The sequence below is a fragment of the Pteronotus mesoamericanus genome, unplaced genomic scaffold, assembly GCF_021234165.1.
Source record: "Pteronotus mesoamericanus isolate MK-2021 breed Mesoamerican mustached bat unplaced genomic scaffold, CSHL_Meso_final contig_52, whole genome shotgun sequence".
Lineage (NCBI taxonomy): Eukaryota > Metazoa > Chordata > Mammalia > Chiroptera > Mormoopidae > Pteronotus > Pteronotus mesoamericanus.
The window spans coordinates 12,133,300-12,156,570 of record NW_026555189.1 but is presented as its reverse complement, the minus strand read 5'-3'; the positions used below and the strand labels follow the sequence as shown (position 1 = coordinate 12,156,570).

At 46.7% G+C, this 23,271-nt stretch overlaps 1 protein-coding gene across 3 annotated transcripts in view; it reads left to right on the top strand.

The window, feature by feature from the left end:
• The first annotated feature begins 3,441 nt into the window (after positions 1–3,441).
• The window catches only part of CDH3 (cadherin 3), a 39,800-nt gene continuing 19,970 nt past the window's right edge, over positions 3,442–23,271 (top strand). For 2 of the 3 annotated variants that reach the window (XM_054579035.1, XM_054579034.1), the window contains exons 1-2: positions 3,442–3,501; positions 3,717–3,831. In XM_054579035.1, the coding sequence (XP_054435010.1) occupies positions 3,442–3,501; positions 3,717–3,831 (175 nt within the window). Of the gene's footprint in view, positions 3,502–3,710; positions 3,832–23,271 lie in introns of all 3 variants that reach the window. The other variant, XM_054579033.1, reaches the window with a different exon arrangement.

Sequence of the window (23,271 nt, the reverse complement as noted above, 5' to 3'; positions counted from 1 at the left end):
GAGCCAGGCGTCTCTGGGCCCTGAGAGCTGACCAAACCAGCAGGGAGATGGTTGGAAGCATCCCTATACTGGGGTTTATGACAAGGAGACAAGAGCCTAAGCTATCACTTTCGATAGGATATTTTCATCGCGAGATTCAGAGAGACTTACCTATGGCTGTCTGTGGAGGAGGAGGAAGCTGTCCACAAGAGTCCTAAGAGGTAGAGAAGGATTAGAATCCTCTCTCCGAGCCTCACAGAGACAGGGTTAGTGGGGTTAGCCTGGGTCGAGGTTCCACTGCCTATTGCTCCCCTAGTCACAAATCTCGGGAATCTGGAGGAGAGGAAGAAATAGAGAATGTTCCCGTACGGGCCACCAAAATGTTAGGGTGGTTGGTGAGGCGGACTGTGAAAGAATTCACAAAGAGAAGTTGTGGAGAACAAAGTTTGTATTCACTCCAGGAAAGGAGAGGGGCATGATGTGGGGACAAACACTAGCATTGAGGGGTGGAGCTTTGAGTTTTTATTGGATTATAATTGGATTAAAAAAGGTGGAGGGTTGCCCCTGGACAGTTGGGGCATTGTAACAGGGGGCTGCGGCCTGTTCCAGCGTTATCTTCTGCCTGTGGCTGTAGGGAGCTGTTAGCTCTGTTCTTGTCTTCCAGTAACTTCCAATCCTGGGTACAAGCTCGGAAGAGTAAACTGGCAGTCATGTTTAACAAGGTCATAGACCTGCTGGGCAAATGGTGCCACAGCAGCAAATGGAGCTGGCTTTGTCCTCTCTCTCACCTGGGAGGCACCACCAGGAGATGGTTGGGAACTTTTCTGCTCTGCTCTGGGCAGTGGTCCTATCTCTCCTAGACCACAGCCCTATTTGGAAGGGGTGGTCTGCACTCCCCAGCTCCTCCCTAACCCTAACTTAAAGGACGCCATTTCCTCCTTTTATCCCTCAGTCCTTAAAGTTGTAATGCGTTTCTGCAGTTGCTCAAGACTCTTGTTGGTTCCCTGAACCCTCACCATTCCTCTAGCCCCTTCACTAAGTCCTGAATTATCCACCCGCTCCCACCCAAGCTGGATTCTGTCTAATAGACCTTTACCCGAACACCTTCTAGATCACTTTACAATCTGCAGCCCTACCTGCAGTCCTGTGAATTGGCACTTCCCATTCTGTCCTTATTCTTCTGTCCTTATTCTTCTCCACAGCACACATTAGCTAACATAATATATATTTACTTATTTATTTTCCTTGGCGCCCCCACATCCTGGGATGGAAGGTTCAAAGATGCAGAGATATCTGTTTTGTTCACTATTGCATCTCCAGTGTTTGGCACATAGCAGGCAATTATTTGTTGAATGAATGAATGAATGAACGGTCGACAAGGGAGCTACAGAGAGGACCACAGTGTGGTCCCAGTTGCAGGCAAAAGAGCTGACTCTCAATTTCTCCTCTCCTCTCTCCGCCTCCGCCCGGAATGCTGAGCGCCCGGGAAGGAGGCGGAAATGAGTGCGCTCAACAGCCCTCCAGCCGAGTGTTTACTTAATTAGGGCCTGTATGCCTAGGCTCGTTTGTGTTTAACTGTCCGCCTAATGGCTTCATCTGGCTCCTGGCGAGCGAAGGGAACCTGTGAGGCGAGGATAGGCGAGGCCCCGGGGGTACATCTGGGACCTGTCCCGCCACGTTGTCCCTTGCGCGGGTATCTACCTGCCGCCCCCGCCGGGAAAGCGAGCCCTGAGGGTTAGCGAGGCGGAGACGAGGAGTTCCTCGAGCGGCCTCCGTGTTTTCCGGCGCTTTGTCTACCCCCAACCCCCACCTGCAGGGACCGCCGCCGCAGAACGCAGCGCTCCGCTGATATCAGACGCCAATTGCTCGCTATACCGTGAGCCGTGAAATTGAAGGATTACAGCGCTTCTCATTCTCGGAGTTGGGGGGAATGTAGGGGAGTTTTAGAGGAGAGAAACGGCTCGCGAGGCGGAGGAAGAGGACAAAATGAGCCGGATCCTAAAGCAGTGATTCCAGGAAACATTTGGGCACTTGCTCTGTGCCAGGTACTGAGTTTAGCGTTTTAAACGTGTTAATTTATTCCTCGTCTGTAATTATTAATTTATTTAATCCTAGTACTATAGAAGGCGGATGTCGTAAGAACCCCATTTCACGTATGCAGAACTGTGGCTCAGAAGAGTTAACTCACTTGCCTGAGGCCACAGCGCTGCTAATTTGTGCAACCCCTGCTGGAAGGCAGGCGGTGCGCCCCAGAGCCAATGCTCAGCTAGAGAGAGGACTCCCACGGTCGCAGCGCGCGAGTTCCTCTTTTAGCCGCAAGCCTGATGGTGGGAGGGACAAGGGGACCATCACGTTACTCCTCGAGGGCCAAAGAATCTATGGAGACTTCCGTTTCCTCAGACCCCTAAATCTGAGCAGGAGAGGAGGAAGGGAGAGGCCTCAGAGAACAAGAGGGTGGGGAGCAGGCGTATAGGGTGGAGCGACTGAGTCTCTGGACAGTTTCTGCGTGTGCCGGGAGAAGTACTGCAGGTGGCCTCGTGGCTCGCAGACTGGGGGAAGGAGAGCCGTGTCCAAGGAAGGCCCACTGTACGGCTGCTTTAGGCAGCAAGCAGTGTTCGCTTAGATTATATTCAGTATTTCAGACCAATAAAAAGAGCCGCGTTTTAAAAAGTGACTTTATTTGAGTTAAGGAAGTGTTATTTATGTTTTTTTATGGGTAAGGGAGGGCGTTGCTGGAGACTATGAGGCTAATAACCACCCCTTTACCTCGCGCCCTTTGGCGCCGCCACAGCTTCTGAACTCTGGGACCACCTCTCCCAGCCTCCATTTGTTCAGCTGTGCAATGGGTATTCTGCAAGTTACAGCAGATTTTGTTACGCGGGCCCGCGCCACTCACTGCCAGTTTTAAACCCTCCGAGTCCTCCGTGTCGGTTAGCGTGGGAGGCGAAGTAAGAGGCTGGGGCAGACCCCGCTTTAGCCGGGCGGAGGGCGAACACACCCGTCTCCATCAAAGCTGTAACAGCTCCTCGGGGAAGCATCAATGGGGCGCTTCGATGTTTCCAGTCAGGTTCGGATGCCGCTCCACTTTTTTCAGCTATAGCCGCAAGACCTAGAAACATCTTTCTTTGCTTGCTGCGGAGGCTGATGAGTGGGGTGGATATATTTTTTTCTCGAACCCAGAACCTTAGAGATGGCTGAGTCCCTGCCGAGAGCACCTCCCGAAAAGCCGGGAGAATGAAGGAGGGAGGACTCGAGGGGCTTCGAGTGCGCCAGGAGAGCGCAAGCCACCGCCCACCTGCGGAGGAGGCGGGACCTTGCGGCGCTGGACCAATCAGCACCTGCCTGCTCTCACCTGGCCTCCTCCCGGTGGCTGCCAGGAGCTGCGGTGCTCAAAGAGGCGCGGATTGCTTAGCGGAGCAGTATCCCGCTCTTGCGGCAGCATCTTCACCCCTCTCTCCCACAATGGGGCTCCCTAATGGGTCTCTTGCGTCCCTCCTATTCCGCCTCTTCCTCCTACTCCAGGTACCCTACTGCCTCGCCCTTGCTCCGGTTCGGACGCTCTCCGGAGGGCGGGCGGGGTCCGCATGCGGCGTTGGCGTCGGGGCGACAACGGGGCTGGGCTCCTTGAGGCCACGGTATCCTGGGGAGCCCAGTTAGGAAGCCGGAGATGGGCGTGCGGGACCGGGCACGCCTGTGACTCAGCCTCCCTTTTTTCCCCGCTCTTTCCTTAGGTGCAGGTTTGCCGGCTGCCTTGCGCGGCCTCCGAGCCTTGGCAGGCGGGCTCCAGGGGTGCTGAAGTGACCTTGGAGGCAGGAGGCGCGGAGCTGGAACCGGTCCAGGCTCCGGAGAAAGGTAAGACCCTTTGGGAGCCTGCCCCCGTGCAACCGCGGGGCGCGGGGCGGGTGGAAAACGCACGTGGTCCGCTCCGGTGTGGCCCGCACGCGGGGTATCCTTGCTGGGGCGGGGGACTTCAGGCGCCGCCTCGGGCATGGGGGAGGTGCAAAAAGCATCTTAGGGGCTGTGATGTAGAGGGGCGGCCGGAGGCGAAGGCCGGAGAGTGTAGCGCCCTCTGACGTCCAGGCCCCCCTTGCCCCGTTGCAGCTGCTTAACAGGCGGCTGAGCTCCACACCCAGCAGGTATGTGGGAGACTCTCCCCTGCTGGCCCCAGCGAAATAATGCGCTGTCCACATTCTCCCCCCTGCCCCCGCGCAGGTGTGGGGATGAACCGTGCCCCGGGCAGCCCCTTTCGCCCCTCTCGGGCCCCCTTTGTGTACCGTGCTTTGTGTCTCCGACAGACAGACCGGGTCTGTTTCTCTTCTTCGCGCTCCCCTCCCCCGCCCCCCTTCTTCCCCGGCAGCTGGAATGCACTCTTAACCCTGCCTTTCCCGGAGGGTCTGCGCCCCTGCAGCCTGCCTGGAAACTGCGTCTGGCACACCTGGGTCGGGGCCATCACGCACTGGGAACACCCCCTCGCCTCCGGTGTCTTGGGACTGGATTGTTAGGGCACTTGGGATAGTGGGGGTCCCAAGCCGGAAGGTCTTGAGCTGAGGGGGCGGTGTATGGGAGATCAAAGCACATTTTTGATCTCCCAAGTACTTGTTTACCCCTCTTTAGTTCAAAAACTTGAGAGTGGGGGTGGGGACCACTTTGGTGCGGAGAGCCACTGTGTTCTGAGACCCAGGCAGCTGCAGCTGACGGGGGCCTCTTTCCTTCCACGGGGAGGGGGAGGGAGCTTGCTCCTCCGCCGGACCAACCCCAAGTTCTGAAACAGAGGTGTAGCTCTGGATCCTTGAGTGGGGTTCCAGAGGATTCTTAACCTGTAAAATTGTTTAAGAACTGTTGTATACGATTTTCCTTAGAAGGAGATCTACAGTTTACTTGGCTTTCAAAACAATTAAGAAACGTTGCCACGTAGCATTTTTCTCACCCCCCGTTTGCATACCCCTCACCCCAGGTACAAATTCCCACAGCTTGAACGTGAGGTGTGAGGTGCTGATGGCGGGGGACACACACACACGCACACACAGAACGGCTCTCCTTTGTTTCTCCAAAAGAGAGTTGGAGGCCATAAGTCTGTGGAAGCGTGTGTGTGTGTGTGTGTGTGTCTCCGTGTCTCCGTGTCCCCGCCCCCCCCCCCCCCAGCTTTTCCCAAATAACTCTGCAGATTGACAAACAATTAACACTCAGGCTAAGCCAGGCTCCTTAAACTCTTGGCTGTAGGGAGCAGAGGAGAGGCATTAAGAGGCCATGCCTCATAAACTTTAAATTCTTGTGCATGGGTTTATTACTTACTGCCTAACAAACTGCAACTCAGCCAACCTGTAAAAAATGTTAACTTGGGCAGGGCCCCAAATCCAATTCCGGCTCCCTGAGGAAGCCTTACTGCTAACCAGAGTGCTGCCAGATCTGTACCCCCTCCCCCTCATTGTCAAGTTCTTTGACTGCATTCTTGGAAAGCAAGCTATGGCTCTGAGTGTTGTCTGCCTTATCTTTCTTACCGAAGCTGGAAATATCAGATCAACTGTCACTTCACTAAGCTTGAGGTTGTTGGGAGGAAGCAGTGATCAGGTTTTCGATTTCATGCTCCGGTTGGTGAGTGCTTTCCAGTGACATGAGGCATTTTAAATCTTGAGAAAATTCCACTTTCTCAGATGTGTGGTTTATGATTGTGAAAATGGTGCATTTATACCAGGAGCACACCTGGGTTATAAAACAAAGGGTGGGTTCATGTGCTTGGCTAACTTTGCACCTCCCGGCAACATGACTAATTCTTAGAGCAGTCTTCCTATGAGATAGACTGCAGCCTTTTTTAAGTGAAAGCAAGTTTCTGGACCTGGTTGGTCCCGTAAATGAGGATGGCGCAATAAAAAATACTGGTATATCTTCCCTTACATGTCAGCTGCTGACCTCCTTCTCCCTCCTACCTCCACTCCAGCTCCCCATCCTCAATACACAGGATGGACCCAGCCCTGTGGCAAGGGGTATCCTGAGGGGACATACAAATTCTTGTGTTTCCATATTGCCAAGGAACAGCCGCCCCTGTTGTTCTCCCTTGGGTTATGAATATCACAGGTGTCTATGAAGTTGAGCCCAAAGAAATTATCTGATATAATTAATACCTTGTTTGCATGTGCATTTTCTTCTTCAAAGCATTTGTACAATTCTGAGCTTGCTTAATCCTCCTGCCGTTCTCTTGACACTGGTAAGGTAAATATTAAACAACTTCAGCTCTTAATCTGAGTTGGGACTTCAGAAAACTTGTAGCCCAGCCCTGCTGGAGGTTTTAAAGGTAGAGAAATGGAGGAACAGCTTAATGGAGTCAATTTGCTTAGCTTAACAGCCTGTGAGCTTCCTTGATCATCACAGACATGAGTTTTACCTGAAGGTTTATGCCTAGGATCTGGTACTTAATAGGATGCCCAGTGGGTATTTGCATGAATCATGACAATCTTGTGAAGGGTCTGCCCATTTTACATGAAACCTGAGTGGTTATGCTTCACTCATCACTGCTGGCACTTGAATGGAAGTTTGTTACTCCTGAATCCCCTAGCATTTTTTTACTACCAGAAAGTGGGAGGTCGATGAAATGGAGGTACTCGCCTTCTCCCTTTCTTCCCCCGTCTAAAATTTTTAAACAAACAAAAAAAGTAAGTGACCTAGCCCTGGCAGGGTGGCTTGGTTGGTTGGAATGTAGTCCTGTGCACCAAAAGGTTGCTGGTTTGATTCTGGTTAGGGTACATACCTAGATTGCAGGTTCTATCCTTGGTCTGGGCACATACAGGAGGCAGCCTGCTGAGGTTTCTCTCTCCCCCCGCCCTCCTTCCTTTCCTTTCCCTCCAAAAATCAATAAGCTTATCCTCAGCTGAGGATTAAAAAAAAGTGACCTAAAGTGGTCTATACATCCTTAATGGTGAACAGTTGAGAGAGGCAGCTTAATTATAGTACAAGAAATCCAGTACTTCTATGGTCTCACAGCAGGTTCACCTCACCCTTAGTCAGCATTTGGCTAACTTCAAAGTTCAGTACATGAGTTACCTTCAAGATAGTTTTGCTTATTTCAACTTGAATAAAAATTGCCTTTTGTTTTGGAGCCCCCATTCTGGGCTATACCCTTTACTTACATTTTATTCTTTCAGTAAACATATATTTAGCATCTGCATATATCAGGCACTGTTGTAGAACTGCAGCTAAAGCAATGAACAAAACTAAATTCCTGCCCCTGGGGTACTTACCATCTAATATTAGTTATTTTGTTCCTATGGCTGACTGCCTTGCGATGCAGGTGATGGTATTTTCCCCTTAGCTATAAGATGGGGAAGTCGCTGGGGAAGTCAGCAGTAAGGCCAGGATTTAAACTCAGAGGGATTCCGTAATGCCTGATAAATCTGCCTCTGAAGGCCTGGCTGTGTAGTTCAGTTAGTTGATTTGAGTGTCGTGCCTATAAACCAAGGTTGCAGCTTTGATCTCCAGTCAGGGCTCATACAAGAATCAGCTAGTGGGTGCATAAGTAATAAGTGGGACAACAAATTGATGTCTCTCTCCCCGCCCTCCTCTCTCTCTCAAAATCAATAATTAATAGATAAACTTAAAAAAAAAATAAAATCTGCCTCAGAAGAATGAATATTCGGGAATTGAGGCTTCAAGCCTGGCTGGCTTCCTTTCTGGCTCAGCAGTGGAGTAGTTAGTTGCCGAAGACTGTTGTATACATCACTGTTAGGTTGTGCCTGGGGAGCAGGTCTCAAATCTCTAGACTACCTTCCTACCTCCTCACAAGACACTGTTCCTAGGTTACCCGGTGCAGAGTGCCCACACCTCTGCTTTGTGAGGAAGGCATGGCTTACGATGAGCAATGAGTTTCTAAGGCTAGAAAACCAGCTCTGCAAAGCATTTGGAGAGAGATGGAGAATGAGGGAGAGAAGGGCCTCCCCTCGCCAAATCAGTTGAGTCTTTAATTCTGAGACTGAAATGTCTCCATTCAGAAAACCACCAAGTGGAGGAAAGTGCCCAAATAAGTGTACAGCTTGATGGACATCACTGAAAACATCCATGTACGTAGCATACAAATCAAGGAACAGCATTATTGCCTTGGGTGGTGCAGCCCAATTGGTTGGAGTGTTGTTTCGTACACCGAAAGGTTGGGGGTTTGATTCTTAGGGCACATACCTAGATTGTGGTTTCAGTCCCTGGTCAGGGTGCTTATGGGAGACAACTGATCGATATTTCTATCTCACATCAGTGTTTCTCTCTCCGTTCCTTTCTCTCTAAAAAATATCAACAAACATATTAAAAGAAAAACATCATTACTAGCACCTCAGATGTCCTGTCCTTCTCGGTCTCTGCTTTCCTCCCAAGAAAACTACTACCCTGATACTAATACCATGATTTAATTTGCCTTTATTTGAACTTCATGTAAAAGAATCATTGAGGATATTGTCTCGGAGCTGGCTTCTTTACTGCATATGTGAAACCCTTGCGTAGTTCTGGATGTAGTTGTAGTTGGTTCTCGTTGTCATATTTAGTCATTATGTGACTCCATAATTCTGCTGACGGGCATTTGAGGAGTTACCATTTTGGGGCTCTAATGACTAGTGCTACTGTGAACACTATTGTTCAAGTCTTTTAGTGAAACTGTATACAGGATCTGTTAGGTACATACCTGGGAGCATAATTGCTGGGTTAGTGGAAGCTCTCAGTACTGTGACCGTGTGTTGGGAAGTCAGCTTTTCTCTGTCTTGAAGTAGCTGAGTGTCTTCTGGATTCAGCCACCCTCCCTGCAATAGTCTCCTTACCAGAACCGCCCCTTCTGGATTCTAGCTTCTCATTTGGCTCTACGCTAAGACACAAGTCTTTACTATACTTGGTAACTCCCTTTTATCTTCGGAGAGAAACATTTCCCTTTATTTGCCCTTAAGCTAATGCTTACTACTTCCCCCCAAAGTAGAAAAGAAATCTCGAAAGGGCCCTGCATTTTTTAGGTGAGGTTTCTTTCCTGGGTGAAGATTTTTATCCTGGCCAGTATGCTGGTGGGCAGCAGCCTCATATGACTAAGATGTTGCAGTCCAGCTCCTGCCTCAATACAGAGGCTGTGAGGTATCTGAGATCCGAAGCCAAGTTGAGTGGTTATTCAGGCAACAAATATCTGAATACCTGTTGGGTGCCAGATGTTCATAAGTGAGCAAACCCTACAGGTCCTTAATGTCGGTGGCTTCTGAGTAGAGGAGGAAGCAGATCAGTCACCAGGGAATTTTAATAGTGAACCCTTCACTCAATAGGTATTTATTGAGTACCTACTAAGTTCCAGGTACTGTTCTAGATGCTGGGGATACATTAGTGAACAAAACATGGGGAGAAAAACACTCAGGCTCTGTGAGGTACGTACCTGCTAGTGGAGGGAGACAAATTAAGTTATGTACATATATACGTATGTGTGCGCGCACTTTATTTATATACATACCTCATTTATATACTGAATGAGAGGTGAGGGAGAAATAATAGAGTCACATAGGAAGGCTGCTGACATGCTCTTGGTGGGACCTAGAGGAAGTGATGTCCAAGCAGGAGGCTGGGGGAGAGTGGTGTAAGGGGGCTGGGGTGTGAGAGGTGACAGGGAGTGTTCCTGGCAAGGGAACAGCATTTCCGTTCCAGAAACTTAAATACACGCAGCCTGGTTGGTCCGTGAAGATTGAGGTGGGGAGAGGCGAAAGAAGTAGGCAGGGTCCAGTCCAACTTGGAATTAGTATCCCCTCGTAACAGAGGTAGCAAGGTGTTTGCGAAAAGCAGGAGCCGTGGCTGAGGTCCCAGTTGTGCCCCCATGGAGGCCAGAGTCTCTGGCGCCTCCTCTGGAACCGAGACTCTGGCCCTCCCACCAGCATCCCTTCTCAACACCACTTCTGGGCTTTTCCCAAACCCGACGACAGGGACGTTGTGGGCCTCGGTTGAATTTTCCCCCACATTTCCTTTAGATATCCAGCATTGTCCACCCAGGTAGCTGAGCTGATGAGGAAGAACTTTCAAACAAAACAGAACAAAAACACAGCCTAAATACCATTTGCCAAGGCCTGAGTTCTAGAAAGTACACTATGTACTTTATGTAATAAGACTCTTTAATCCTAAAAGCCCCATGAACTGGATAGGAAGCCTTGGCTTTTAACTTTGTAACTCATCCAAGGTCACCCAGCTTGTAGACTGCGGAGTTAGGGTTTGAACCGAGGTTGGAATCTAAGTGTGAGATACTATTTCGGAGTCAGGGTGAGAAAGGGAAACAGGTCGGGACTCCCCTGACCCCAGCCAAGCTGGAGAAAGATTGGAAATAGTTAACTTGTGACCCAAGAGCTTTGAATTCCTGTCCTGTCCAAAGACGTCTGTTAATCACCGGGAGCTGGCGTTGGGGGGAGGGGCATTTCTATCCAGGACCCCTGGCCTTCCTTTAAGGATGTAGGGGCGGGGAGGGAAAGTTCAGATACCAGACCTGAGTGGCTCTCTGCTGACATTCTCAGCAGAGAATCTGCTTCTGGCTCTTCATCTTCTGCCTCCTCACCCTGCCTCTGCCCAGCATCCAAGACCTCCCCCAGCTGGTCTGCCTGGAGGAGCCTGATATCCTCTGCCCCTCCCACTCCCCCAGCCCAGAGCATCAGTGGCCGCACCTTCCCCATGCTAACAATTCCCTCCAGGCCGCAGTGGCTGTGGTCCCACTAGACCTCAGGGTGCTGCGGTCCCACTGCTTGCTCAGTGAACCCAAATGCCTTATCCTCGGAAAGAAGACCAAATGAAAACCTTTCTTTCTCCCTTTACCCCATCTTTGAACTCACCACTGGCTCTGTCGCTGCCTGACTTCTGAGGAGAGAGCTCACAGACAGGAGCTGGGAGGGCTGGTGGCTGCTCCCCCGACATGAGAGTCTCTCTAGGCTACACAGAACCCTCTGGAAGAGAGAGTTGTTCTCCCCCAGGCCTCTGAGGCATCTCAAGGGCTAGATGGGGAGATGGGGCTTAGGGAGGCACCATTGCACGCTTTCCTCTTCCCCCTCAATCTCAGTAACCCCACTTCTGCTTGTTTACGAGCACAGAGAGTAGTTTGAAATTGCACCTCTTAACCCAAGAAACCTGCGACCGGAGTTGGAGACTAGAAGCAGGATGATCTTGCCCAGGGGTTCTCACATTACCTGTAGGAAGTCTTTGCTCCCTTGCGATTAATTGTATATGAACGCGTGCGTACTTTCTGAGAAGATTCCTCTCCCAAATTTGGGAACCAAAACGTATTCCTCACTCTCCGTCCACCCCCGCCCCAGTTCAGGTCCATACAGAGGTTCTTCAGGCTCCTGTCCAACCCAGCGATCGTGTGCATCTGGGCACAGACAAGGGAAAATGGGGTTCTAGGTCTGCTCTCTCATCCCAGACTTATGTGGTCTGAGGCAAGCTATTCTGGCCCCAGCTCTGCAACCGTAGGATAGGTTCCAGCTCTCCTGTGTGTGGGACATGCTTCCTTGGCCCCGGAGCTAGGAGGAGATGGACCGCTGGTTGGTCAGTGAGAGGGCAGTGCCGGGGGGTCAGCTACCATCCTGGGTGTCTCGCTTAGGCTGCCTTCTCACAACGAGTTCCTTCTTGTTGTAGCTTCAGGCAGAGAGAAAAGAGCTACTTGTGGGCTCTCCATATACAAGCCAGAACAAGATGCAAGCCCACACCCTGCCCTCTCTTTGTGGAGTCAGCTTCAGCTGGGGCTTCCCACCAGGGCTTCAAGACCTGTTATTTTCTTGTCTTTTATGGTCTTTTTCCGCTTCCAGAATACTCCTGCATTCCCCAATTGGGACTCAACCACATTCTTAGCTAGTTTGCCCCTGCCTTTGGTGTCGGAGTCAATAATTTGCAAGCTTGACTAAGTATCAGAATTGCCTAGGGAGTTTTGGGTTTTGGGTTTTTGTTTTTTTTTTAAGATTTATTTATTTTTTAGAGAGAGGGAAAGGAAGGGAAAGGAACATCAATTGGTTGCTCCATGCATGCTCCCAACTGGGGACCCAGCTGCAACCCAGGCATGTGCCCTGACCTGGCAACCTTTTGGTTCACAGGCCAGTACTCAACGCACTGAGCCACATAACCCAGGGAGCCTAGTGAGTATTTTATTTTGTTTTCTATTTATTTATTTTACATTATTTTAATTGTATTTTTCCATTACCATTTATCTCCCTCATACTCTCTTCCACCTCCACCCACCCCCCCTTATTATTTTTTTTAGAAATTGATTTGAGAGAGAGAAACACTGATTTGTTGTTCCACTTTTTAGTGCATTTGTTCATTCATTGGTTAATTCTTGTGTGTGCAGGGGATCGAACCTGCAACCTTGGCATGTCAGGACAACACTAACCAACTGAGCTGCCTGGCCAGGGCAGAAGCCTTTTATTTTTTATCATACTCCCTTCCATATATACTCTTTTATATTGTTTAAGTAGGGTTGGGCTGGTTGGTTGGGACTTTACATACGTTCACTATAAAAACCACATTTTTTCCAATAAAATATGTAGCACTTACTAAGTGACAGGTACTGCTCTTAGCATTTTATATGTTAGCTTGTTTAATCACCATGACACTCCTTGAAGTAGATACTGTTATATTGTCCCTATTTCACAGGTGAGGAAACTGAGGTCAGAGAGTTTAAGTAACTTGCCCAAGATCACACAACTAGCGAATAACAGAGCTTGGATTCAAATCCAAGTAGCCTGGGCTTTAACTACTAAACTTTACTGCCTCTCAATAGAAGCAAATCAGAAATAAACACATTAAAGTTCTTCCTCAGTTCTACTCCCTAAAGATAAGCACAATGAATGGTTTAATGTGAATCCTTGTAGACCTTTCTTGTTATGAAAAACTTACGGATGCACGCAGAAAAATTTAAAACAAGAATTGGACTACATTGTGCACACAAAAGTTACTTTGCAACTTGGCTTTTTTAAGTTACTGAATCAGGCTTCTTTCCAGACTGCTAAATACACATTTATCTTGTTCTTTAACAGCTCCATGATCTTCTACATGGTAGATATACCATGATTTATATAACTAACCTCCTAGTTTTATCTTTTACAGATGTGGAGCTGGGGAGGAGCTAACATAAAAATTGTAAATTGTTTGGACTTTTAGAAATCTAACTTTCAGGAATCACCTTATTAGGAAAGACTGCTGTAGAAAGATGATCGACGAGTTGTTCATTTTAATCCCATCCAGGAAAATTAAGCTTTTATGTTTGAATAAAACATAAACTTACAGCTTTGCTATAAGCTTAATAAGGTTACGATACCACTTAAAAATCATTAGTTTTCACACTAACCATTGTTGTATGTCTTATCTGAATGTTTCAAAAGCATTTCAAATCACCAAAAAAGTTTTAATTGCATAACTCAAATTAATTAGCCCTCGTACAATTTTTCTTGAGTGTTGAGAGACTGAGAATGTGATGTTCAAAGCAAAAAAGGCATTTTTTCTCATTTTCTTTATATTTCAAAATCTAGTTAGCAAGGATTTTGCTGAATAAAAGTTAATTTCCATTCTCAAAGAGCATATTCATTTCTAGTCTTACTCCCACTCCCTCCTCCCAAAGAGGGGCTTATGGATTCTTTCTTAAACCCAAGTACTGCTGCAATAAACAGTCTTATACAGGGCGGTTGCATTGATGTAAAATTTGTGTTTTTGAAAACGTCAGAAATTCATAATTTCCATGATTGGAGACATATTCTCATGAACATATGGGAAGTGTATGTTTGTGGGATAAGGAAGCTAGGGGGTTGCTTACGACTCATAGTCCCTCCAGTTTTGAAATTATGTGACTTTTTACATTTTCTCTTAATTTTGAAGATTTGTATTTCTTCAGACTTTGCACACAGAGTAAGACAATATTTTCGGCAGCATTTGCTCTGGCCAGGTGGCTCGGTTGGTTGGAGTGTCGTCTCATATACCAAATGGTTGTGGGCTTGATTCCCAGTCAGGGCACACACCTGCGTTTTGGGTTTGTGCCCTGGTCAGGGTGCCTATGGGAAGGAGGCAACTGATTGATGTTTTTCCCCCACATCTATGTTTCTCTCCCTCTAAAATCAATAAAAATATATCCTCAGTGAGGATTAAAATACATATTTTATGGCACCATTTCAAATTTCTATAATTGAAGTTTGCATAAAACATGACTGTATTATAGTGTAGAGAGTGCCTGAGCTAGAGTTCCAGAGCCACTGTGCTTGAGTTAAATCTGTTTACTTACCAGCTGTGGAAACTTGGGTCAGTTGCTTAACCTCTGTGCCTCGGTTTTCTCGCCTGTAAAATAGGATAACAATGGGAATCTCATACGGCTGCAGTGATTATGATTATGTAGTGTAGGATTAAATGAGATAGTGTATGAAAAAGCATGTAGTAAATAAATAAATGTGAGATGTTAGTGCTGGTAATAATAGTATCACAGCTGGACAAGTATGTATGCATCTTTAGAATGCATTTGGAAAGACAAAATATCTAGGTCAAAAGACTTTCACAGTTCATTGAGCAATTATTGAACCAGCTACTTTGTATCAGGCATTGTGCTAAGTGTTAGGATACAGCAATCAGCTAATTGTAACACAGTCTTTGCCTTTGGACTTTATAGAGACTAGTAGGGAAAATAGGCAATTAGATAATATCAAGTAAACAAAATGATAAATTGTAAAGGATTCTATGGAAGAAAGTTACATAGATCTAGATTTTTTAAGTGGCGAAACTGATCTACTTGGAAGGCTTGAGGGAGTTTCCCAGAGAAAGTAACTTTGATAAGTATCACACAAGGAAGTGATCTTATTTTCTCAAATGTATGATTTGTTGCATTTTTCAAAGATGATTTTTGCACTCAGACTAAAGATGGTTGTAGTATTTACCAAAGTGATGGGGATAGAGATGGAGGGACATGAATCTTGGTGATTGACTAGGAGGGGGAGTCTGAAGGAGAAAAAGTCTAGGAAGATGGGTGATGCGAGCTAATCATTTGCCAGGCACTTTGCTACGTATTAACTCATTTAACCTAGGTAGGTATTATTAGCATCATTACCATTTTAAAGGTAAGGAAACAAACCTGCCCAAAGTCAGTGGTAGAACCAGAATTTGAACCCAGGTACTCTAGACCCAGACTCTGGGCTGCTTCTGAGACCCAGGTTTTGGGTCTGAGTAACTGAGTGCTTGATATATGCCATGTCCTGGGTGACAGTGGAAAAGGACCATATTTAGGCTAAGAGTGAAGAAGATCATGAATTTGCTTTTTGACATAATGATTTTAAGATGCCTTTAAAGCACCTAGGTGAAACATTGAATAGACAGATATGTGTTGGTCAGCGGGAGGGTCTGGACATTTGAAATTTTGATATACAGCCTGAAGTGCCTTCAAAAGCCATACCAGTTTACCTGCTTACAAGAATAAATGGGAGAATCAGGATCTCCCAGATCCACCTCCAGACACTGATTCGGAAGCGATGGCTGGACTGAAAGCAGAGAATCTGGATTTTTTTTTTTTTTTTTAAGTTCTCCAGGTGATTTTTATCAACAATGTTTGGGAACCATTGCTCTGCGATAATCATGAAGGCCATTGTGAAGAGCTAAATGTGTCTCTTTAAGAGAGGATGTAAAAGAAAGGGACAAATGGGTGAGATGTGAGTGAAAGAAGCACGGCATTTTTGAATTCGATTTCCAATGTTTGCCGCTATGGCAGTTGATCCATTTTTTTCTTAACTTTCTGCTTATGTCAGGATTTTTGATGACCCTCACCTTCTGGTTCTTTTGTTTTGCTTTTTTAAATCACTGTCCCTGGGTTTGAAGGCTTAATTGTGCTTTAAAAAGTACAACACGTCTTGTTTGGCCCTAATCAGAGCCTCTGTGTGTGTATGTGCGCGCGCGCGCGTTCCCAAAAAAGAGACTGGAAATTAATAATGGCTTCTATTTGTTGAGTGCTTACTGTTAACACAGCTTAGATACGAAGTGACTTGCTGAGGCTGCAGGGCCAGCCAGTGTGCAGCACTTTTACCCAACAGATCCTTAATTGCTACCGCAGATGTCCCAGGTTGATCAGCAGGCTCTCTTTTGGTACGGTCCTTGAAGGCAGGAATCAGCCAGCCAGACAGCAGACCTCACTCAGCTCATGCTGAGCTTTGAGTCTGCGGTGCCTTATGGCCCGGAGCGCCGTGGAGTGCAGTGCAGCTTGGGTTTCCCTCTGGAGGCTTTAAGGGAGGACCCAGTTCCCAAGGGCCAGGAGGGACCTGGGTAATGCAGCTTTTTCCAACGCTGTTTCTGCAGAGAGGCAAAACGTACCTCCCCTGGAAAGAACTGCTTTCAGAATAACAGGGTTTACCATATAACTTTTCTAGTCAGAGGCGGGGTGGGGGGCAGGAAATCACAACATCTGATTTTGACTGCAAGTCAAATATAAATGTTTACTATGGAAAAACTGGAAAATAAGCAAAATGGAGGTCACCATCCGTAAAGGACCTTTGTCTTTTCAAATGCACCTTTTCAGTAGGCCGTTCAGGTCCATTTACCTGACCCAAGTGTTCGCTGAGAGTGCCTGATCTGAGGGAGTGGCCCGAAGTCCCCTTGTTTCGTCTGCAGCTTGCCCTCCCCTGCCCTGCTTCCCTGACAACCCTGCTTCACCTCCCGTCTGCCGCTCCGGGAAGGGCTCTGCGCAGAGGCCCTCCGACGCCCGTCCGCCCTGTCGGCAGGAAGGTCCAGTTCCAGGGTGAAGGCTGCCTAGACGGGGCGTCTCAGCCGCCTTCCTCCAGGGTCATGCTGTCGTCCCGCAGTTGGTAGCGCTCCTGCCGCGCCTGTCGCCCCTGGAGAAGGCCTCCCACCGGCGCTTCAGCTCCGCACAGTGCTCGAGTCCCGAGGACGGGGGTTTTGTGGTGACCAGTTATCGCTGACACTTCCATGGCGGTGGGTCCACTTACTCTGCTCTTGGCTTTGAAGAGTCTGGCTTCTAGGAGGGTGCCATAGGGCTCTGGCAGGAATGGTGGAGCTGCTGGGGTCGTCTGCCTGCCCGCGCGCTGCTGCGCCGCGCCAGGGTCACTCGAATGGCCTCCAGCGCCTGGGCACCGACCCGACTCCCCCAGCAGGCCTTGCGGTGGTGCCTCCCCCCTCTGGCCCTAGTCTCCTGCCACCAACGTGGGCCTTGGTTTTTTATTTTTATTTATTTATTTATTTTTTGCTGGAAAGATCATTTGTTCTGGGGAGAGCTAATCTGTCTTGCTGGTGCCAAGGCTCAGCCCATACCTAATTTATCTATCATCCATCTCTTACAAGTATAAAAATATTAATTCTTTAAAATTGCCAGGCACATGCTATAAACTATAAGTGGCTGTTTTGTGACCTGCCCCTCCCTCACCCCAACAGCACTGTTTTTCCTATATAGGTCTTCTTTTATGACATTTCAGGCCATAGATTAGGCATTTGAGCGACTTGAACACATAAGTAAGAATTCTGCTGAAAGTTAAGTTGTTGAGGCTTTTTTTTCTTCTTAAATACTGTCTAAGCAACAGTCACGGACACCCTTGCCTTTGAGGTTTTGTCACATCTGGGATGATTTCCTGGCACAATTCTTGGGTCAAAAGGCGTGTTTAAGGCTTAATTATCGGAAAGGTTGTGCCAACTTACATTCCCCCACCCCCTAGCAATATAAGCAGCACCCATTTCCCAAATATTCCACAACACTTGTTCTTTTCATTTGTATTCTCAGTAAATGAACCTTTTTCTATATGTGGTATTACTCAGGAAATGTCACATTGTTTTTCAAGGCAATTGCACATACTTTCCCCTGGCACCTTCTTATCCCAACCCCTAACAGAAGGTAGTGACAACTATAAGGACAAATTTGTTTGCTTGATGAGCTAGTTATGTCCCTAAACCAAACTAGGTAGAAACTTCTTTGACAGTCTCCCCCCACCCCCAAGCTGCACTTTGTCACAAAACCCTTTCTTTCTTTGCCTCCCTCCCTTCCTTTCTTCCTTCCTTCCTTTCTTGCTTGCTTGCTTTCAAATTTTTTATACAAATTTGTTTGAGCCAAATTGACAACATGCTGGGGAGCAAGATTTCAAATGTTCCTGTTACAACACTTTCAGACACTCTTCCCTTCTAGTCAAAATGCCTAAAAATCAGTAGGGAAGCTGGCCAAGATTGATCACCAAAGAGACATTTGTCCCCAGAGAGATGGGTGGTTGTATTTTGCCAGAACATCCAGTAAGGATGGGGCTGTATAGTACCTCCATGTCACGGCTGGGAAGACTAGCTCCTGACCTTCAAAAGCATTCCCTTGAGAGTTTGGAAGTGTTTAGGCAATTCCAACCTAAAAGCAGGCCTGGAATGCATTCTCAACCCACCATCCATCAGTTCCTACAAGTCTATTTAAAAGCTTTTTTTTTTGCAACAGCTCTGGTTCCCCTGGGACTTGACTAGTCTTGACCAAGTTTTATTGTAGTGGCGCCAGGTCAGGATCTGAGGCCAGGCTGGGCAGGACGGGCTTTGTAGAGGAGCTTTGAGCACAGGCCAGGGGCTCCTGGTTCTCCTGGATATCTTTCTAGCTAGTGCAGGTACACAGAGCTCTGGCTTTTTAAAATCAATTTCGTTAGAAGCAGTCTTACGTTATTAACTCCCTTCCCCAACAATATGCTAGGAATTGTGTATTTAGGCTCAGCGCTGAAAGCTACTAATTTATATTGGTATAAATGCCTACCTTTTCAGTACATTCATTGACTTGGATTCAGAATCTCTCTGGGAGAAACTGAATCTGAAGCAGTCAGATGACATTGTTTAAGGTCCCAGGTGGGTGTGGAACTAAGAGTTATGTTTAGGTCTCTGTTTTCCAGCCTCAAGATCTGAGCCGTTGCCCTAGGTGTTCATCAGTGCTCACCAGCTTTGCCCCAAAAATCTGACACAAGTCCATTCATGCCTTTATTAGTTGGCCAAGGTTTGCGGCCTTGTGGAGCTAGGCTGCAGCGAGGAACAGGAAATCAGCTTACTTCACTAGCTGTAAGAAGGTGGGGTAGAAGGAGGATGAGTGATGGTGAGACTTGGTTTCAGGTCAATTTCATTTTGAAACCGATGATACAAGCCAGTGGTGCCAGGAAGCATCTGGGAGGATGTTGTAATGATTTTTGCCCCAGGGCTTACAGTTTACCAGTCTCTCTGGCTTGCAGAGAAAACGACTCATATTTCTACAGTTGCCTCAGCACGCTTCTGTGGGCAGGTCGGCTTGCCTGTGAGACCTTCATCCTCTGCCTTCCCCAGTAAACCATAGAACACCCCTAAAAACAGTTCTCTCCAAATACAGACCGGCCAGCTCCCTTCTGTGCTCTTTGGTCCCATGAATCTCCTCCCTTCATTGCTTCATCCCTCAGGTAAAGCATTTAATGGCTATAGCTAAGCCCTTACCCACTTTCAGAGACGGTTTTTCATTGATGTAGAGGCAGGCCCAGACTTGGAGTTAGAAGCCAAGGTTAATAGTGAGTAGGCTAAAGGTGCCTTTTATTAAAGGCTTACTCTGGGCCAGACGCAGTGCACAGTGCTGTGTGAACATTATCCCATTTAATCCTCCCAATAAGGTTAGGAGACAGGTATTATTATTCCCATTTTCCAGAGGAGGGAACAGCTTCCATATGCTCGTACAATAGGGATTTGAACCCAAGTCTTTCAGTCTCCAAATGCCATGTTCTTTTCGTCACTTACCTGCCTTTAGGATTTGAAATGTGGTCCTGCTGCTTCTTGGTTGTGGGGCCTCGTATACTACTATACTACCTACTGAAGTCGCTTCCTGAGGTACTTCAACCCCAGGCAGCCTTTTGTTTCCTGAGTTGTCAGAATGGGAGAGATGTAATATCCACCTTGCAGGTTATTTTTTTGAGGATTTGGATAGGAAAACACTTAGCTGGGTGTCTCAGGCTTTTGAAGCTTGTCTCTGCCTGCCTGACTCACGCGCCTTGGTTGTATTCGGCATCCAGCTGCGTGTGGGTTTGAGCGGATGGGGCCAGGTCCTCTGATGCAGCCGGAGCATGTGGCCTGGGTGGGCGGCGTGTGCACTTGGAGTGCATCACTCCTGGCTTCTTGATTGTTGGCACTGTCCCCTCTAAGAATAGATGTGCTACAGATACTGTGATACAAATATTTGGAACCATGGAATAATGGAAATGTTCTGGCAAATGGTACTGAAGTGTGTTTACATTCCTGGGGTGCAGATTTTGTAGATAGCAGAAAGAGGGTTTCTGGGTTCCTGGCAGCTTTTAGGTCTGGGGGATTCAGACTTCTGAGTAATAAGGGAGTCAATCCATTAGTCTCCCGCTGGGTAACCTGGAAGGGGCGGGTCGGAGGGCTCGTGGAGAGCCTGTCATTAAGGGAGGGAAATTGCAGACAGACTCCAGCCCTCTGCCAGCGGAAGGCCTCCCTTAGGAAGAGGGCTGTTTTAAGAATGGAAAAAGTGACTTAATTTTTTTTAATCAATACTTGAATAGCTAATACATTCACTTGGATCAAAATTCAGAAGGATATACACTAAAAAATCTCAGCCCTGTTCCCTAGCTGCTGGTTTCTCCACCCTTCTAGAAGTATTTTTCAAATACAATTTAAAAATACAAATGTTAGCATTTTGCAGAGACTACATTGTTCTGTGCCTTTTTTTTTAATTAACAATATGTCTTCGAGATCTTTTCATGTCAAGACACAGGAGCTTCCTCACCTTCTCTTGTATACATGGTATCATCACACAAAGTTACTCTCTCAGTGATGGACAAACAAGCAATGCATTGTTGGTAGGTTTGCTAGATAGCTAAGGGAGATTGTGGTGGGCTGGGGGCGGGGAACATCTGTAATAGTGTCAACAGTAAAAAAATTGTTAGGCGATTGTGGACAGAAGACAGTAATATCCTATAAGATTTTAACGGGAGTGAAGTATAAACGGTTGTTCCCTGATGCATCCCTAAGTATCTAAAAGAACATCAGGCACACAGGAGACACTAAATAGTTCTTAAATGAATGCTGTGTTGAATAACCTGGCTTCAGAATCTGACCACCCTGGAGTGTAATTCCACCCACTAGCTGTGTGGCCTTGGGCAGGTCATCTCACCTGAGCCCCAGTTTCCTCATGTGCTATAAGAATTTGTCAAAGGCTCTGGGGTTTACAAATGTGTGTTGTGGGGTTCTATCTTATTTGTTATTCACGGTGGCTCTGTGAAGTCTAATTTCTGTTTTCCAAATAAGAAAACCTAAAATCCTAATAAATTCAAGTTCTGCTTCAACATATTAATGTTCCCAAGTAATGGAATTATGAGAGACCTTCACATGCATCCTTAACACAGCTTTAAGCAATGCTGAATCTCACCTAGTGAGTCTAAGAATTCCTTTTAAACTTTTCTGATTCTTCCTATGACATCAAGGAGAAAGTGTGTTTGGTCCTACTGCTGTTTTCTTTGAGGTTTATTTTATGAGAGAGAGAGAGAGGAGGGGAGGGGAGGGGAGGGAAACATCGATTGATTGCCTCTCGCATGTGCGCCCTGACTGACTGAGGACCAAACCCGCTAACTCCAACCAACCAAGCCACCACAGCCAGGGCACGGTCTTACTGCTCTTGAATACCTCTCTGAGAACATGCTTCTCTCCTTTCAATCCAAGGGAAGGCAGGCCTAGGCTTAAAGCTTCAGCAAACAATTGATACTAGGCCCAGAGAATTCCAGTGGCTTACCTGGTGTCAGCCAGCATAAGAATGGGGTCTCTATCATTGTTAATAGCAGTAACAGCAGACCCTGCCATAAAGCATTCTAACAAATTTACTCTTGTTCTTATTTAGTCCTTACAACCATCTTGTATGAGAGGTACTATTATTATCCCCAAATCTAGTGCTTTTCCCCAAATATCACACTGCCTTGCTGTGCAGCTAAAAATCGATCTCTTCTATTTCAATAGATGGAGGAGAACAGGTAATGGGAGGTTTGGCGGGGAGTAGGAAAAAGCAAACTTCGATATGTCAGAAAGATGATCCAACCACAGTGGTTAAGAAAATAACTCATGCTGTGTACAGTGGGTATCACTTCTAGCTCTTCCATTTCCCAGCTGTGTAACTTGAGTGTTTAGTTCATTTGACCTCTCAGTTTTCCACTCTAGAAAATGGGCATTAAAATCAACTTCATAGGGTGTTTGGGGAAGATTAAATAAGAAAGAATATAAATGTTAGCTGATAATAATAATTCAGGAGTGGACGGATTCCTGACTCTTGAGATTGGTGCAAGTTGTATTAGTTTGCTAGAGCTGTTATAACAAAGTAACACAAACTTAGGGGCTTAAACACCAAACATTTATTTTCTCACAATTCTGGAGGCCCAAGGGGGAGATGAAGGTGTCAGTGGGATTGGTTTCTTTTGAGCCCTCCTTAGCTTGTAAACGGCCCTCTTCTCCCTGTGTCTTTACATAGTCTTCTGTCTGTTACTGTCAGCATCCAAATTTCCTCCTCTTACAAGGACACTAATCATACTGAATTAGGGCCCACCCTAGTGACCTCATGTTAACTTAATCACTTCTTTAAAGGCCCTGTCTCCAAATATAGTCACATTCTAAGGTACTGGAGGTTAGGAATTCAACATATGATTTTGGGGAAGACATAATTCCTGTTAAGAGATTTTTGTTTTGTTTTAATAGTTTATTGTTTATACTTTTAGAGTTGTCCCAATTTTTCCTTCTTGACCCCTCCACCCAGCCCACCCCCAACTTGCATAAGGAGATCCATGTTAAGAGAAAACTTGAAATACATGTCCTGACTGGTGTGGCTCAGAGGGTTGAGTGCCAGCTTGTGGACCATAGGGTCACTGGTTTGATTCCCAGTCAGGGCACATGCCTGGGTTGTGGGCATGTAGGAGGCAACCACACATTGATGTTTCTCTCCCTCTCTTCCTCCCTCCCTTCCCTTCTCTCTAAAAATAAATAAATAAAATCTTTTTTTAAAAAGAGAAAACTTGAAATACAAAAAGAAGAAGGAGGAGGAAAAGGAGAAGGAGAAGGAGAAGAAGAAAATAAATTTCTTATTGCCCTAATCGTTGGGAAGGCAACTTCCAGTCTTTTTTTTTTGTTTTTGGTGCCTCCTTACACACACACACACACACACTTCTACATTCTGCTTACTTGGTTTTACTCCATAGCTTAAAACATTCCCTAAGTCATTTTTAAATTATTATAAACATTGTTTTGTATCTCTGGATCAATAATCTGTGGCGTTAGCACTCATAGATTATTTAACTCTTGCGATATATTACGATGATTTAACCTTTGCCATATCCT